Source organism: Bombus huntii, chromosome 11 (assembly GCF_024542735.1).
Source record: "Bombus huntii isolate Logan2020A chromosome 11, iyBomHunt1.1, whole genome shotgun sequence".
Lineage (NCBI taxonomy): Eukaryota > Metazoa > Arthropoda > Insecta > Hymenoptera > Apidae > Bombus > Bombus huntii.
The window spans coordinates 3,377,176-3,393,301 of record NC_066248.1 but is presented as its reverse complement, the minus strand read 5'-3'; the positions used below and the strand labels follow the sequence as shown (position 1 = coordinate 3,393,301).

At 39.4% G+C, this 16,126-nt stretch overlaps 1 protein-coding gene across 3 annotated transcripts in view; it reads left to right on the top strand.

Moving 5' to 3' along the window:
* The window catches only part of LOC126870901 (ankyrin repeat domain-containing protein 6), a 134,108-nt gene that overhangs the window by 32,458 nt on the left and 85,524 nt on the right, over positions 1-16,126 (top strand). For 2 of the 3 annotated variants that reach the window (XM_050629082.1, XM_050629080.1), the window contains exons 1-4: positions 3,078-3,238; positions 3,348-3,575; positions 6,934-7,039; positions 9,606-9,704. In XM_050629082.1, the coding sequence (XP_050485039.1) occupies positions 6,947-7,039; positions 9,606-9,704 (192 nt within the window). In that variant the 5' untranslated portion in view covers positions 3,078-3,238; positions 3,348-3,575; positions 6,934-6,946. Of the gene's footprint in view, positions 1-3,077; positions 3,239-3,347; positions 3,576-6,933; positions 7,040-9,605; positions 9,705-16,126 lie in introns of those variants that run through there. The other variant, XM_050629081.1, reaches the window with a different exon arrangement.

Below are 16,126 nucleotides of genomic sequence, written 5' to 3'. Positions count from 1 at the left end.
TTGGCTTGTTTCTTGCCAGCGGCTCGGTTGATCCCGTGGTCGTGGATCGGCGTCAAGTTGATTTCTCAGTCGTAGCCTGGCCAGTCGAGGATGAGCATTTAATTGAACGCTTTGTTCTCGATGGTTTTTGCCGCTGTAGCCTCCGTCTGATTGGTCCACCCTGATCACGGAAGGAATGTTCTCCTCGTTCGAGTTTCTGTCTTGGTAGACGGATAACGCAGGGGAGACATTCTTATCTCGCGGGATCTCTAATTAAAAGATTTCTCATTGCCGCCTTCGCCTTCGGGTAGACAACGAGAAACGGGGCGTTCGATCGTCGGGATGCCGACGACGGATGCCGATGCCAGCCGTTAATCGACGCCGATTCCGGTTAATCGGTAATTAGCGATGCGGATGCGGTATCCAATCGCCGCTCGAATGATTGAAAACGATGGATCGTTGCTTGTTCGGTTGGAATAGACGAGGGTGCCTCGCATCCGCGATTCGACATTGTTAATTGAAATCTGATAGAGATTGACTGATAGAGACTTCGTCTGCATCGGTAATTTTGTCGTTTGCGATTTCACCGCCTGGTTTAACTCTTCGCATTCGATATTTTATACTGCGTCGTATATTGTAATCTGCGTCGAATTTTCTGAACGCAGATATTAAGTTCTATAGCTCGGCAGTATATAGGAGAAGAATCTGAAATAATAAGAAAAAGTCCAGTTTGAGATATTACGTAACTTTTAATAAAGAACGCTAGTCAAAGAAGAGGTGGCAAACGATGGTTAAACGTACGTCGTTAAAGACTTGCATTGAGAGAAATCGCCACTGGATTTCACTGTTTCAAAGGAACCTCTTGAAGTAAAGTTAAGATAAATTGAAGGTTCAGCTTGTAAATTTCATACTTAGCTCTTTTATTGCGATATCAGGATCCTAAAGGGCAACTCGTTTGCAACCGAAACGATCGCGCATTTCGCGCGCATTCTTCGCTTTATTCGACCACTTGGCAAATTAATTACGACCTGGTCGGGCAACAGGGCGGTATTATCTAAATCATAATTTGCCACCGCCATTGATATCACGTCGATTAATAACATCACCGCGTTTAATCATTTCGCGAGTTATAACCGAAAGAAACAAGCTTCGTTCCCGTTTTGCATATTCCACGGTGTTCGGAGTATTTTAATTAGCGTAATGTATGGCTGACGATTTCTTTCGGCTACGCGGTGTTTTACCTGTGGAAACAGGGTCAGAGATGCCGCGAACGAGGGCCGAGGTCCTGTTGGATATGTACGGACACGCAGAAGGAGGGATTTCTCGTGCGTACGTGATGTAAGTCCACTGTAATTAAGAATTCCATTTTACTTGGTAAACGAGAAGAGAAATCGGCTACGTGTACGGTCGCCAGAAAACGTTTGAGTGTAGGAAACTAGTGACTTTGATACGTGGAAGATAGTCTCGTCTATCAAAAATATCTTTTAATATTTATAACTTTGTCAATTTCCAGAGTTTACACGTATATTTCTATAAGGTTCTGCGCGTATACTTTTGAAACTATATTTTTGAAGAAATTGTAAAGGATCAGTTTTATTAAGATCCGTAACGGAATATTTTCTCAAACGATCTGTGATCTTTGTCGCAATTCTATTCTACGATCTATCAGTTAGAATCTCGTGCACATGGCATGCAAATAAATGACGGAGAAATGTTCCACGATGAAATTAGACCATTTGGAACTTTCCTCGATGTAACAGGTGCTGCGAGGTCCCTACAGAGACGATAATTTTCTGTGCGTTCCACGACCGTTCCCCGTGTAATTATTAACCAAAGACAAGCGAGCCAAGAAAGTATGCTTTATGACCCTGTCTTTCGAGCAACTGCCGCTGATTACGGGTACATCGGTTGATCGTTTGCGGTCGTGATTCAAGGCTTCTTGCGTCGATTTCTAGCAAACCGTCGCTTTTCCGTTATTCCTCGCGTCGATCCACCGTTGATTGAATGTTTATCCGGTTTACGGCCATTGCGATTAAATTTTGTTACCTTACCTGGCGATTTTTTTCTTAACTCGGTCGGTGTCTTTGCTCAAAGTTGTTCTTTAATTGCGAAATGTTCGAAATTATCTAAGTCGAATAGTAACATAGTTTTCGTAGAAAAGTTACTTTCTATCGATCATCGTAAAATATTTTTATTCGTTTAGAAGCGAATTGTTGGCATAATTTACTTAAAAAAAAAAAAAAAACGGAAGACGCTATTTGACTAATTTTACGATAATGGACCGTGTCAATTGTAATTTTTAGTTACGATTACAATTCATTTATTAACGCAGGTTTGCCATAAACATCCATTTTTACTTTTTACTTCAAACTCTGGAAACATTTTCCTTTCTCGATGAGTTTCTTATTTTCATTTAAGCTATGGAATGCGCACGTTAATAAAAACGTTGGTAGTTAGACAAAAGAGAATGTTCTGCGAAGGAAGATAAGCTGTAATTAGATTCTTCGAAAAGCTAATTGGAAGAAAGGATGATTTATGAGGTTGTTTTCGACGAAGTTCCTTATTGATAGCATTCTTGATTTAGATCGTTGCTCGATATTCACGTCGTTTTTCCGATTGAAACGATAGCGTAATCGAATAAAGTCAGACATAGAAGACGTCTATTTATATCGATCGTATCATCGTTTGAATTTCCTTCGTCTTAATTCCGTCTCGAATTTAGCGCCACATCGCTGTTTAGTTTACCTCGTTTCTCCTCGCTTCTTCTTCGTGTTTGTATCTCTTCGAATATCTTCTTTTTAAAATACTTTGTTCGTAAGATGTGTGAAAGGCGTGAAAAATGTTAACATCATATTGAATACCAAAACCAATGATTTAAAAATAGTATGGTTAATTTAAAGTTAAATTACAGTCTAGACAAAATTATTGCATCGGGTGTTTATATGAATAATTGGAAACAGCGTAGTGGAAATAGCACATTTGCGTTTTGGAAACACAAACACGCACGTTTGGAAACACAGACACGAACACATTTTCTGTTTTGGAAAGATTACTGGACATTTCGTTTTGATTTTCGCGCCCTGTTACCTCAGATCGCAGCGCCACGCGCGGTATAACATTGCACAACTTTACAACGCGCGTTTCGACACATGTGAGGTACAATAACGTTAAGATTAACAAATATTATATTCTCAATTCGCTTTCTAACAAGAATAGTGCTAGGATATTCGTCACGATTGTTAGTGCTGTCGGAAGTTTGGTAAGTTACTGTTTAAATGACGAGTTATTGCTTTTCCACCGTATTTTGGTACAGTTGATAACGAGCTCGAAAGGTTGTGTTATATATTACGTTCTTTTTTGTTCTCAAGTTATTAAGCTATGTTGTCGGATACGGTGGTTGGTTCGATGAAAGACGCTTCTCCTTTACTGATCACGATGACGAAGGATGGATACGCGATAATTAAATCGCCGCTGGATCGGGAGAATAAGGTGGACTCGTTGATTGCACAGGTCGCTTGATTTATATTCGATCGAAAGAAAAATTAAACGGGCGGTTTCGCGATAAGTGGAGTATGGAGGATACAAGTTACTTTATGGTAAGTGTTCAAATTCTTTCGCGAATCGCTATAAATATTTGAGTAAAGAGAACAGATTGAATGGTCATTTGAATTGTTCACTTGTTGGATATTAATATAATTCAATTTAATTTAACCGTCATTTTTCCAGCATAGTAATTTGTCCCGTGGTGTTACATTGACATAACTCTTCGTACATTGATAAATGACCCAATCAACAGGTTAATATTTAAGCTTAACTTCACGATGCCGATATAATTAAGGGAAATATTATATACTATATATTATCTTGAATTTTTTACGTACGTAGTTTTAATCGAAAGTAGCCGGAAGCAAAAAGAGCAAGATTCGTTTCGTAAGTAGAGTCTGATGTGGGAGAATTATCATCGATTTCTCAAATATCGTTTAACGAGGTGTGATTGATCGATCGTCGATATCGGGTTACGATACGTTTCGTATAAATTGCGTACAGGAAATTTAATTATTTCGATGAATGCGTGATCGTCTAAACGAATCGAGTATCCGCCTATTAATTTACTATAATTTTAGAACACAGTTGTATACACGTTCGGAGAGCAGATACTATTCTTTGCCTAGTATTGTAGATCTCCACTTAGCGTGGTCGGGTCGTCGAGAGAAACCGCGGTATCATTAATCAACGTCGCCCCTTGAAAGTTTCGTATTATATCGATGCACTTGCTCGCAACTGTATATACGTGTGTCTACGAGACGTTTCACTTCGATTCACGATGAACGGTACTGAGAATTTAATAGATTATGGCATGGATTGTCATTGCGAAATAATCTATCACGACGCAAGAAGGTTCATTGTGAATATACAGCGAGTCAAGCGAATTAAGTAAGAGTATCTTCGACGGGTTAATATACGAAAATTCTAAAGAATATTATAGCAGAGGAAAGGGTGGAATCTAAGGTTATTACCACCAAGTATCTTAAGACTAATTAAACTTCCGAAGCAAGCCTTCATCTACATCGTTAATTTTACAAAGATCGTTTACGACGTTAATGAACCGAAGCACATACATGCAAATATAACCGTATTTCCTATCCGAATTACACGACTGGTATACCGAATAAACGTGTTTGCATCGCTTTCAACGCCATTCGCCACTTTCTGATAGGCTAATGATTTTCGCTTATCGTAGGAAAACCGAATATTATATAATTTTGCGTTTTACGAGATGGCTCGCTCGATAATAAGAAAATGAGAGTAGGGGAAAAAGCGCGTAATCTGTTGTATCAATCAGTTTGTTTAATATCCTATTTTCTTTTTCTATCATTTCTTTCTCCTAGGTTCTTCAAAGGACGTGTGGTCGAGGGGCGGAGGTCTTAATAAATACCGTTCAACTCGACATCTCTTTATTAAACAAAAACGAGAAAATTGTAACGCACTTGCGTCGAGGATACTAACATTTAATGTTCCAGGTGGTCGTTTAATATTATATGTTAATCATCCTTTTCATTTTAATGGAATAGCGTGGCAGCGAACTATAACTTGCGCAACGAAGGTAAAGCAAACGCTTATTTCGTCAGATCATCTCATCGTACGAAGGCCGGAAGCTTAAATATTTTACAAGATAAAGCTAAATTAACGTAACAATTAAATTAATATTATTTCTTATAAAACATCGTGACTATTTCACGTTGAAATACTTTCTCTTAGCTAGCACGGGACGTAGAAATTAGAAAATCAACAAAAGTGGACTATTATGTTTTCCACAGCGATTTTTATAAATGCGTCTGATTTGAGTTTGGAAAATTAGTTGGGAAAAATTAAAGGATACGTCTACGAGCCATTTAATATCGTTATAACGAGTGACTCAGAAACACAGGGATCATTCAGCAAGTATTTTTCCTCTCGACTCACGAATCCATCGCGTCCATTGTCTCCGAAAACAATGGTGGCCTGTATCATTGTTCCCTTTATAGAGGATGCGCGTCGTTCTCTTCGTTGTCACGCCCTTTCCTTCCTTCTAATGAAGATCTGACCGCCTGGATTATGAATGCGATTCTATGTGTAATATTAATTTGATCAGAGGCGTGCATATCTTCCAACCGTGTCGAAAATAATGTGCTTGGAATGCATTAATGCAGGGCTTTTGTTATTTATTATACAATGTGTTTGTTTTATCCGAACTATATGTATGATGGAATATCTCATAATTGTTATTAATAATGGAACGTGTTGAGCTAGGGCTTTTGTTATTTAACATACAATGTGTTTATTTTATCCGAATTATATTTATGATGGAATATTTCACAAGAGGCTGAAAGTATCGATAAAATATTTATTTATACATCTTCTATTACAATTCACAATCAGTAGGTTGTTGAGAGTTTCGGTGTAGTATGTTTCATCGCGAATTATTACCTTCTCAAGATGTAAATTGCTATCATAGCTGGGTTTATAAGATTTATTTTGAGTCTCTGGATGATTCCAGACATTCGACTTCCTGTTGCTTAATTGCCGCAATGAATATGCTATGGATTTTTGCATCCGTAAATACGGAGAGCCTCGAATTCGCAGAAATTCACCTGTTGGTTTTGTTCCCTTTCTATATAGCATGTGCGTAATGTCCTTAACCGGTTGACATCCGGCGGAAACCTGAATTCCCAGCTTTATCTGTTACAAGTTTCGAATCGTGCATAGTGATAAAACCTCGTAAGGAAAAGGTTACTAAGAAATCATCCATGAATGTTACGAATGTAATGTAGCGATAATTGACTTCGGATGCCAATTCATTAACTAACAGACTACTTCATTATGTTAACGATGTTTCCAATAGCTCACGATAGTATTTGAAGAACACTCGTCATAGAAAGCTGTTACGCGTACGCCGCGTTTCGAGTAAATATCTTGTAACTTTTGTGTACATTTTCAGATTTATTTCAAAATTCACGAATGCAACGACAACAGCGGCCAGCTCATTCCAACGCTAATAAAATTTCAAAATCTTTCGTATAACACGCATAGTATATTTATCTATGAAAGATTTCCACGAGCGTTGGAATGCCTTGGCGAGCTATTTTATAATTTCTGTCAATTTCTTTGCTCGAGAAAAATGTAAAAATCGTCGTTGAAAGGTAGTAAAAGTTGCTCTTTAAATATCTATCTCTCGTTTCCTTTTTTGTCGTATCGTCGCTGTCGTTGACTCTATAGGAAAAGGGAATCGTTTCGAAGGAATCCGATTCGATGAAACATAGAAAAACCGAGATCGTTCGCCGATTCGATGATCTTGTTCCGAAAGAAACTCGCGATACCGGCGTATTTGACGTAATAATCTGCACTGGTTGCACGAAAAGCAGCCGTTTTAGATCGAATTCCTCTAATGACAGTCCATTTCCTTTTCTTTTGCAGATGCGTGGCTGGAATGGCAGAAAAGTTACGCGAGGCGGCCGCACGTGGCGACGTAGCGCGAGTTGCGCGACTCCTCGACGAAGATATTAAACCGCTGCCGGACGAAGTGAGTCTCCTTCTCCGTTTTTTCCTTTATCATCGACCAGATCTTATTTTTTTATCGTATTGTCGCGACGAAGCTGTTGCGGTAAATGACTTAGAAGCCACATTGATCGAACTCCATAATATGAAAGATACAGAGAATCGACCATGTTACGAACGCTGTTGCTTAAATTTATCTGAGAATTTACTATCATCTTCTTGCGATAAATGAACTTGTGGAAGTAAGCAACTTCTTTCTCGCGTGTTTCTCATTATAAAATTCAACACGAATAATCACGATTATGTAAAGGTTGGATAACGATAGATCAAACTAACGAAATTATTTGGAATCGATAAATTTGGCATCTGAGCATCTCGTCTCGTGCGAAAGGATCCTCAAAAGGAGAAGTTGATCGTTTGCAAAAGAGATTTCTAGAGATGCGAGTTTGGATGACCGTTCGGCCCACTTCTAATTATAGCACGCCAAGTCATAGATTGATCGAGCCTGAGTTTCATTAGAGGTATACGGGCCTGAGAATGTAGTATATTAATTACATTACATATTTACATCTGGGGTTGTGACAGTCGCCGTCGGTGGGAATGTAGATAAGCGTGTTCGGTGTGCATTTGTCAAAAGATTGTCTGGAAGCCTGCGGGGAAACGTTGCCCGATTATCCACGCATTCATTACAATTACTTCTTCCTTAATTGCGCCGATGAAATTAATCGTCGTGCGGTTTTTTTCCACTTTAGCCAGCGGCTAACTTCGAGCTAAAGTGCTTTATTATGCGAGAAGCCGACACGTTCATCGCGATTCATCGTCGTCGGCCAATGCACCGAATAATTGAAATTATATCGATCGATGTTTCAGATCGAACTCGCAGCAAAATGGCTTTCCTTCCTGATAAAATCACATTCGTTGGATTCTTCGAATCTTTTTTCCCGATAATCCATTTTATTTTTTATCGTACGTGGAGAGAACGAGGGAATTTAAAAATAAGGATATTTATCTTGAAAAATTCCTTATTTTTTTTATCCAAAGAATACTCTGTTTATTTTTTTCTCCTCGATAATATACATATGCTCTCTATGTGTGTTTCGTATTAGTAATTCTTCTTTCTCAACGATATATTCCATTTTTCAAATTCTTATTTTCTATATCAATTCTATACCGTTTTGCTCGTTTCTCTCCTTATCTGTCAGAATAATTCCGTTTTCTAAATATTTCATTCATTTCTCTAATCTCTATATCATATTGGTTTTATCTACATGTAATATTTTCTACTAAACTTGTAAAGAACACTCTAACTTCAAACTTTATGGCTTTACTTACCATCTCACACGTGGCAAGCGTTTCTCCAGTGATTCTTAGTCGAGACGAACGAATCGTACGGTTTCATAGGATCGCGATATTGGTTGAAACAGAATTTATGGTGGCTACACGTCCACCGCCGTTGATTCATATACGCAACTATTTACTATTTGATATATTACACTTTCTGCATCTAAGGTTGCATGGATAAGATATACTTCTTCATTAACACACGGAGTTAGTGCGCTCTTATTACCCGAGGCAACGAGCCACAACCTTACAGGAAATCTGAACATACATAGGTTACTCGCCGTGTCAAAATGATGTATACTCTCATTTGTTAAATTTGCGTAACCTATGTCTTTAACATCGGACAGGAAGAGGCGTATAGTAGTACTAATGTGTCTAGTATTTAAGTCTAGCATTAAACAGTATTTAGTATCTAACAGAGATTAAAATTCCAATTTCGATCTAATTCTTCTACGCCGCCTTACGTTGCATCGTCTCTGTTCAAAGAAAAATTGACTTCGCTCTGGTTTTCCAATCTTTCTCTCGTTCGACGAGTGGAAAGGCTTCGAACGTTCTAAGAAAATCTGCCATAAAATGGTAAGGAGAAATTACGCGTGTCAGTAACGTTTCCTTCATATTTTTCGCAAATTTAAGAAATCTTTCAAGGATAGAAAAGTACTATTCGATCAAATGTGAATAGAAAAATGCAAAGATTGACGAGAAATTTATGTAAATAATGAGATCAGGGGGGACTCGGCTATGTTAGTTGCAAAGATGCATCGGGTAGCGTTGCTTGAGCCCCTGTTCTGCTAATTAAGCCTGCGTCCTGTCTGATCGCAGCGGCTAATTCGACACGAGAAATGCGTGTGTTACAAACTGAAATGCGGGTACCTATTAATTACGTTGCTAATTGATCCTCTCGTGAATCACGAGCGTCGAGCAATGCTTAGGGAAACTTAATTCGCCGATAAAGTTCGCACTTTCCTTTTCCACTCTTCTCTCGAGATAGTCTTTTAATTTTGTCTATAAATTTGAAAGCTTCTCTGATCCTCGATTTCTCAGATCCCTTAGTTCGTTGATTTCTTCGTTTCTTCGTTCATCGACTCGTCGTTGGACGTTCGATTCTTTAAATAATTATTTTTAAGTATTTTATCTTGTAATATTTATCAGAGTATCGGACTTTGTATTAACGATTAAAATTTAATTCGAGTATTTTATATTTCGAGCATGTTTATCCACGATATTCATCGGAAATATATTTTCATTTACAGAATGGCAGAAATCCTCTTTTATTGGCTGCGGCAGGCGGCCACGTGGATGTCTGCGAAACGTTACTTCTTCGTGAAATCGACGTCAACGCTGCGGACAATGTGAGTGAATATTTATTAACTCGTTTACTTGCGCAAAGTTGTACGACAAATTTCGTTTTATGGAAGCTTCGTTCGTACTGTAGTATCGTAAATAATTATAACTAGTTTATTAATGATAAATGGATTAAACAGATGTTAATTAAACAGAAAACAATGGTTATTAAACATGAAATAATTGCAACAAACAAAATAATAATTAAAACAACTAGATAATTAATTAACAATTCTCGTCAGCGTAAATTTAACTCTCTCTTAATAATGCTAACAACACTATCTCGACAACGCAATCCGCGCTCTCAGACTTCTCAACTCATGCTGCTGTTAATTCGTTTATCGTCCCCTAGCAACCCCTTGTCTTTTGTCTTAGCCTCGTATCTCTTATCTTAGCCCCACTACGCACATGCTCAGCAACCGCTTGTTTACAATCCGCGCGACACCCCCAATACGTCCACGATACTACAATACAGACAGATACAGTCGTAAATTCCAATAACTTTCTATTAAAGATAATTTTAATAGACTGCTCTATTTAAGTCCGGTTCCGAGTTAAAAGTAAAATAGAAAGAGATTTTATAGAAAGAGAGTATATAATTCGCATCTCAGCAACCGCTTGTTTACAATCCGCACGACACCCCCAGGCCCCTCGTCCACGATACTACAATACAGACAGATACAGTCGTAAATTCCAATAACTTTCTATTAAAGATAATTTTAAGAGACTGTTCTATTTAAGTCCGGTTAAAAGTGAAATAGAAAGAGATAGAAAAATATTGTGAAAAATCATGGCGTGTAATTCGAGGGATAAAGGGCCTAAATTCCGAGCTGCGGGCAACTCGGGCTTCGCTAATAATTCACTAGCTTAGGTGGGTTGGTCCACGCGTCAGTCGCCCAATATATCAATACACCGTCTAATGAAGGGTGTAGGGATAATTACGCTTGTAATTGCTGGTTTACGTACTTGTCTTGCAGCTCATGCTCGTATCGCGTAAGTAGAAAGTCGTCGATGATATTTAATCGAATCCTTAATTCGATTTACAAAGAATAATTATCTATCGATTCTGTACAACCCACGGGCAACCATAAAACATTGCCGCGACACGGATATTAAACAGAAAATTACATGCGTGGACTGTAATACGCAGAAAATTGAGCGATGCTTACAGAATCGATTCTAGACACGAAGAGGATAAAATTGTAATACTAAAAGAATATTCCTAAATAAATTCCTATATATTACAAATCAAATCGACAGAAATGTACCATCCGCCTCTTAACCGTTTGAGTCCCAGAGATCGTTGAAAAAACAGAGTCGAAAAATCCTGAACAGCGCGAACAGCGACTTCATGAAATACATCTATTATTATTAGTTAATAAATATTTCAAGCTTTGTTCGATAAAAATTATTGGGAAGACAACGATGAAATACAAAATACCGTCAGTCGTCCAAATGTACTTGGACTTTTCGACACAGAAATTGAACAGCGCGATCACGCTGCTTGGGACTCAAACGGTTAAGAAAGAAAACAAAAAGAGAAAGGAGAGAAGAAGAAAACAAAAAGAGAAAGGAGAGAAGAAGAAAAGGATAACAAGAAAAGAGCTTAACGAGCCGAAAAATCTTATCGTTAACATGATCGAATTCCGTTGCTCTTAAAAAAGAGCACAGCATCCCTTCTCTCGACATATTATACCACTTTCTAAGCGATCCTAAGACACTTCGTATATAGAACGCTGGGGTATCAAGCGAAGACAATGATTCATTTGAAAGAACGGAAAAAGCAATCGGGATCGTCTGGAGTCTCGGTTATCGCGCAAGAAGATCCGGCTGGCTTCCAGATCGGCCACAATGCTTCCATTGCCGCGTTGACTGACGGCCAATCTTCTCTCGCCATTGGCCGCAGAACACGTTTGGCTAGATCCTACCAGCAAGGGGTATTGCGAGGTGGCTGTATTTAGAATCGGTGTGCACACCGCTGGTGGCCACCAGATATTCGCACTAAATTCCCGTGAATATCTTCTTGCATCTCGTACGAACACGGTATTGCTCGCTTTCTCTTCGCTTTTTCATTATTTTCCGTTTATCACGAATTTCTAGTCGTACACCGGTACAAGAGTTAATCGACAAAGCTGGAACGCGCGTGCTGAAAGATCGTATCTCGTGGGATTTAAATCGAACCGCGAACGTTCAACCCCTTAAACGATGTCGCTTTAATCACGACGAACGCGTTGATTAATTTCGACTGCAGCGGATTCGAGGAATTTATTTTTATGGCTTTCGATTAATTTTCCAGTTGCTTCCCGCCGTTACGGTAGCTGTCTTGACGACTAAATTTTTGTAGCGTGCGCAGTAAAATGATGAGAATCGTGATACGAAATTCTATGTTTGTCATACGCGGTTAAACCTGAATGGCAAACATCTTCCGGATCCTCTTCGATATTCTTCCTTCTCAATTCTTCGCTTCTTCCATCCCAAACACATCTCCGAAGCCACGATCTTTAAAAAAAATATATATAATATTTTCTAAAAAACAGAAAAAAGGAAAAAAGACTCGTAATTTCTCTGTACTCGCACCTCTTACTCCAATCTTCGTGTCTCTCCTCGCCCTTCCATTGTGCTCACGAAAATATGGAACAACGATATGCAAACGCGAATAACATCGATCGAAAGGTTAATTGGTTTCATGGTTAAACGGCTTAAAGAGGGGATCTTTCCGGCATCGAACCACGACTTTGGCCGTTTTTTCGCAACTGGCTATGGCGGATGGTAGCTACGGGGCCGTTATGTACACGTATCTTTTGTCTGCATAAGGCAATCCGGTAAGGAACGTTGCTACGGAGAGGACGTTGTCCGTGTATCTGCAAATGAAAGATCGATATTTATTGGTGTCCGATCGTAGAAATCTACAGCGGCCCCCTATCTATGCCCTTTTCCAATCGATTGCCTATCGAGGCTTATGGAAACGCGCGCGGGCAATTATGCGCGCTTTCAAAGAAGTTCGAGCAAGTTTTTCTACCGATGGATTTCCACTTGGAAAGACGAAATGCGAACTTTCTTTCGAACGGTCGATCGAGAGTCGTGGAACTGTTCTTCCAATCGAGTAAATTAGCGTATTTTCTCTGACATATTATCGACAAATTGACATTTTTACGTTCTTTAGATATTCAATTCTCAATAAAATTCTCTTTCTATTCTCTAACTTTTTGATTGTATTTTCCTCTGTTTCCGAATAAAAATGATCGACGTTGAATAATTGAGCGAACAAATGTGAATTGTGAGAAATTCCTCGAGAAATATTACATCGTAGAATTTTTTAATATATTCACGGAGATGGAAGATTTGGCGAATATAAACATTAGAGATTCAAGAGTACGTTATGTTTCGAGAATGTTCGATTCTGTTACAATTGATCGAAGGTGGAATTATAAAACGTTTAGAAGCACATCACGATGCAGTATCGTGACGAAAGAATTCTGTAAGTTATCGACGTGCACCGCATGCAAAAGGCGCACCGAAGGAAGTATAAAAGGAGATGCTTGAATGGCATTTACAACCATGAAATTTACGACGATTTACCGACATTCTCGTGCTGCTTTTATTTGTACCGCATAGTTGCGTTGCTACCTCGCTCGGATACGACGAATCGCGTCGAGTATTCTAAATCGCACGTTAGATTTACCGCGCAACTGTAAGCGCGGCAATTTGAAGGATCACGTTCGAGTCGTGCGCCAAACTCGAAAGAATCAGAAGTTACGTAAAATAGTTGATCGAATATTCTAAAAAAAAAAAAAAAAATTCACGAGGCTTTCGAAACATCCTATCGATCCACTTCGTTATTTTTACTCAAAACTTCACGGCATCTTTTTTGCAAATGTATATTTCATTTCCATTTCCAATTTCTACTTACGGTGACTGTAAAAACTACTCGACAGACAAATTGTTAGTTACCATAGAAAAGTATATGCTTGCGATGACATTTTTTATTACAACGTCGGCGAAGCTTCAGAATGTTTTCTACGACACACAAACACGAACACGCACGATATGTTCCTAAATATTTTCTAAAAACTTTTACAAGTAGCTATAAATAGCGAAATTTCCCGAGCTTCTTGCCTCTGTGTATAATATTTTTATTTATTCGTCCGTGAATCACCGAACAAGCCAACATTTTCCAATTATAAAACGATGAGTTGAACTGAGAACGAGCCTGCTTTATCGTGGCATCGAACAAGCATACCACCGTTATCGTTAAAAACATCTAATCCAACAATTTACTGTAACCTTAATAGCGTAATATAATGGTTATTGGGACAGGCAAGAAAGCTGTCGGTTGGTAACGTCGTTTAAAAACGAGTCTAAAGCCGGATTCACAGTTAACCGTGTCCTACGGGGTTGGTGTTTGCATTCGTTTAGACTCGTAACTCTTCTAAAATATCGAGGAAGGTGAATGGAAAGAAATCTCCGACACTCTCCGACGAATAAATCCGATAAATTTCGATGCTATAGCGTTCCAAAAGCTACAGCCTGTTAGATAAACTCCAGCTGGGTTCGTGTTTCAAAAGATTTCTATGGAGCTGTTCCTCCCTCTTTCCGTCATTCTTTTTCTTCTTCCGACAAGATTTATACGGCGTTGGGTTTACGGGTCGTGCGTTTTTTCCCGAGATTCTGCCGCGAGGAATTTGGCACACATTCTTCTTGCCTCGCTATGGCCGAAGATGCACAAGGTCTATAATTATGGTAGGTCTGAAAATAGCGTTTTAGAGGAACATAGGCGGTGTTGGAGCGATTGCTCCTTTTTCAAACCGGATTTCGACCATGATCCGTCTGTCGGACGTCTTTGGGCTATCTTTTGGTCTCAGACTCGATTATCATACGTCCTTGAGGGGATTTTTCTTCCTTTCGTGTTCTTCTATCTTTTCTTTTTTTCTCGTTTCTTTTTCTTCCTTTTCGACGTCGGTGCCTTGGATCGATGAATCGCCGAGACTTGCAGATCGCCGTACAGCTTCGAGGCGCAAGCGGAGCTAACCGAAGGCGGTTTCGAATAGTTCACGGGCGATTCTAATCGAGAAAGAAGTTTGGAATGTGTTACGTGCGCCAAGGTTTCAGATTGTTTCTAGGAATTTTTCCACAGACATTGACCCTTAATTGGCGATAAATTGGCGATAAATGAATAATTTATAGATCGTAATTTACGATACTGTATCCTGAATTCTAAAAGGTATTTCTGTTCGGCGCGCATTTCCTCTCACAGTGATTACATACAGTTCTTGCGCGTACCCTCGTTTTTCCATTTAATCGCGTTCCACGCATTGTATCTTTACTCAGATTTTTATAATCGCAAGAAAACTATGTACCGCTAAATGATACAAAATTCGATTTAATCGAGTCCGATCGATCGGTATATAAATAAATGCAGGCGAGCACATGGAAAGTAGAAACTACGAAAATCCTATTTCCGGTATCGTGTTCTGGCTTCCTTCGATCGTTGCCACGTTGGTTGCAATTCGAACGGGTCAAACCGTAGCACCGTTTAACGAGACTCGATTCAATTACAACGTAATTCGAGCGATTCGTCTTGGCGGTGCGTGGACGTGCTGACTAATGGATTTCCATGTTCATTCATCTAAACGGAAAAGTATATTTTACCGCATTAAGCATACACGATGTCGTGCGTTCATCCATCTAGCAGGCCATAAAATCAAGCTGCATGGTCGCGGAGTTGCGCAATACGAGGATGCGTTGCACGATGAGCCGACAGAGATCGACCGTGCGTCCTGTACTTTCTCCGTAATTATACGTAAGCAACGATCAGACGAATAATCTGGGAAACACGATGGCAGATCGGTAGCCGCCATTGCAACGTCATCCTCGTAGAACCGGTGTTGGCCAGCCGTTATCGCGAAGGTTGATTCGCGTATTTGTACTTGTAAATCTCTCTGTACCGTATCAATCATCGAACCACTGGTCTAAGGTCTAATTACCAGCCGCGTTGCCGATCATTTATAACGAATACGATGTTATTAACTAATCACGAGGCCTGGTGATGTATGATTTCGTATTACATCTGCCTGTACGTGTTTTGCAAGTGTCTACCGGTCCTTTTTCACGATTTTTTTTTTTACGACGTCCTAATAATCTGCGAGGAACACGACACGACGCGATACTGGAGAAGTGAAAATATCGGCTGTAAGCCCGTGACTCTCTTCTGCTTTCACTTTTCCATTCTGAGAATGCTCTGGACCGTCTTCGTGGTTTTTGCGGTCTTTGAGATTTATGGAGTTATGGTTGGTCGAATTCTGAGATTGCATTCGTGTTGATGAGCGCGATCGAGTTCGAAGGTTCGCACGTTGAACGAGGATCTGTGGATTTTTCATTTACGTGCCTGCTACTGTCTATATATTTGCCGCACTTGGTGCAATTCCGTAAA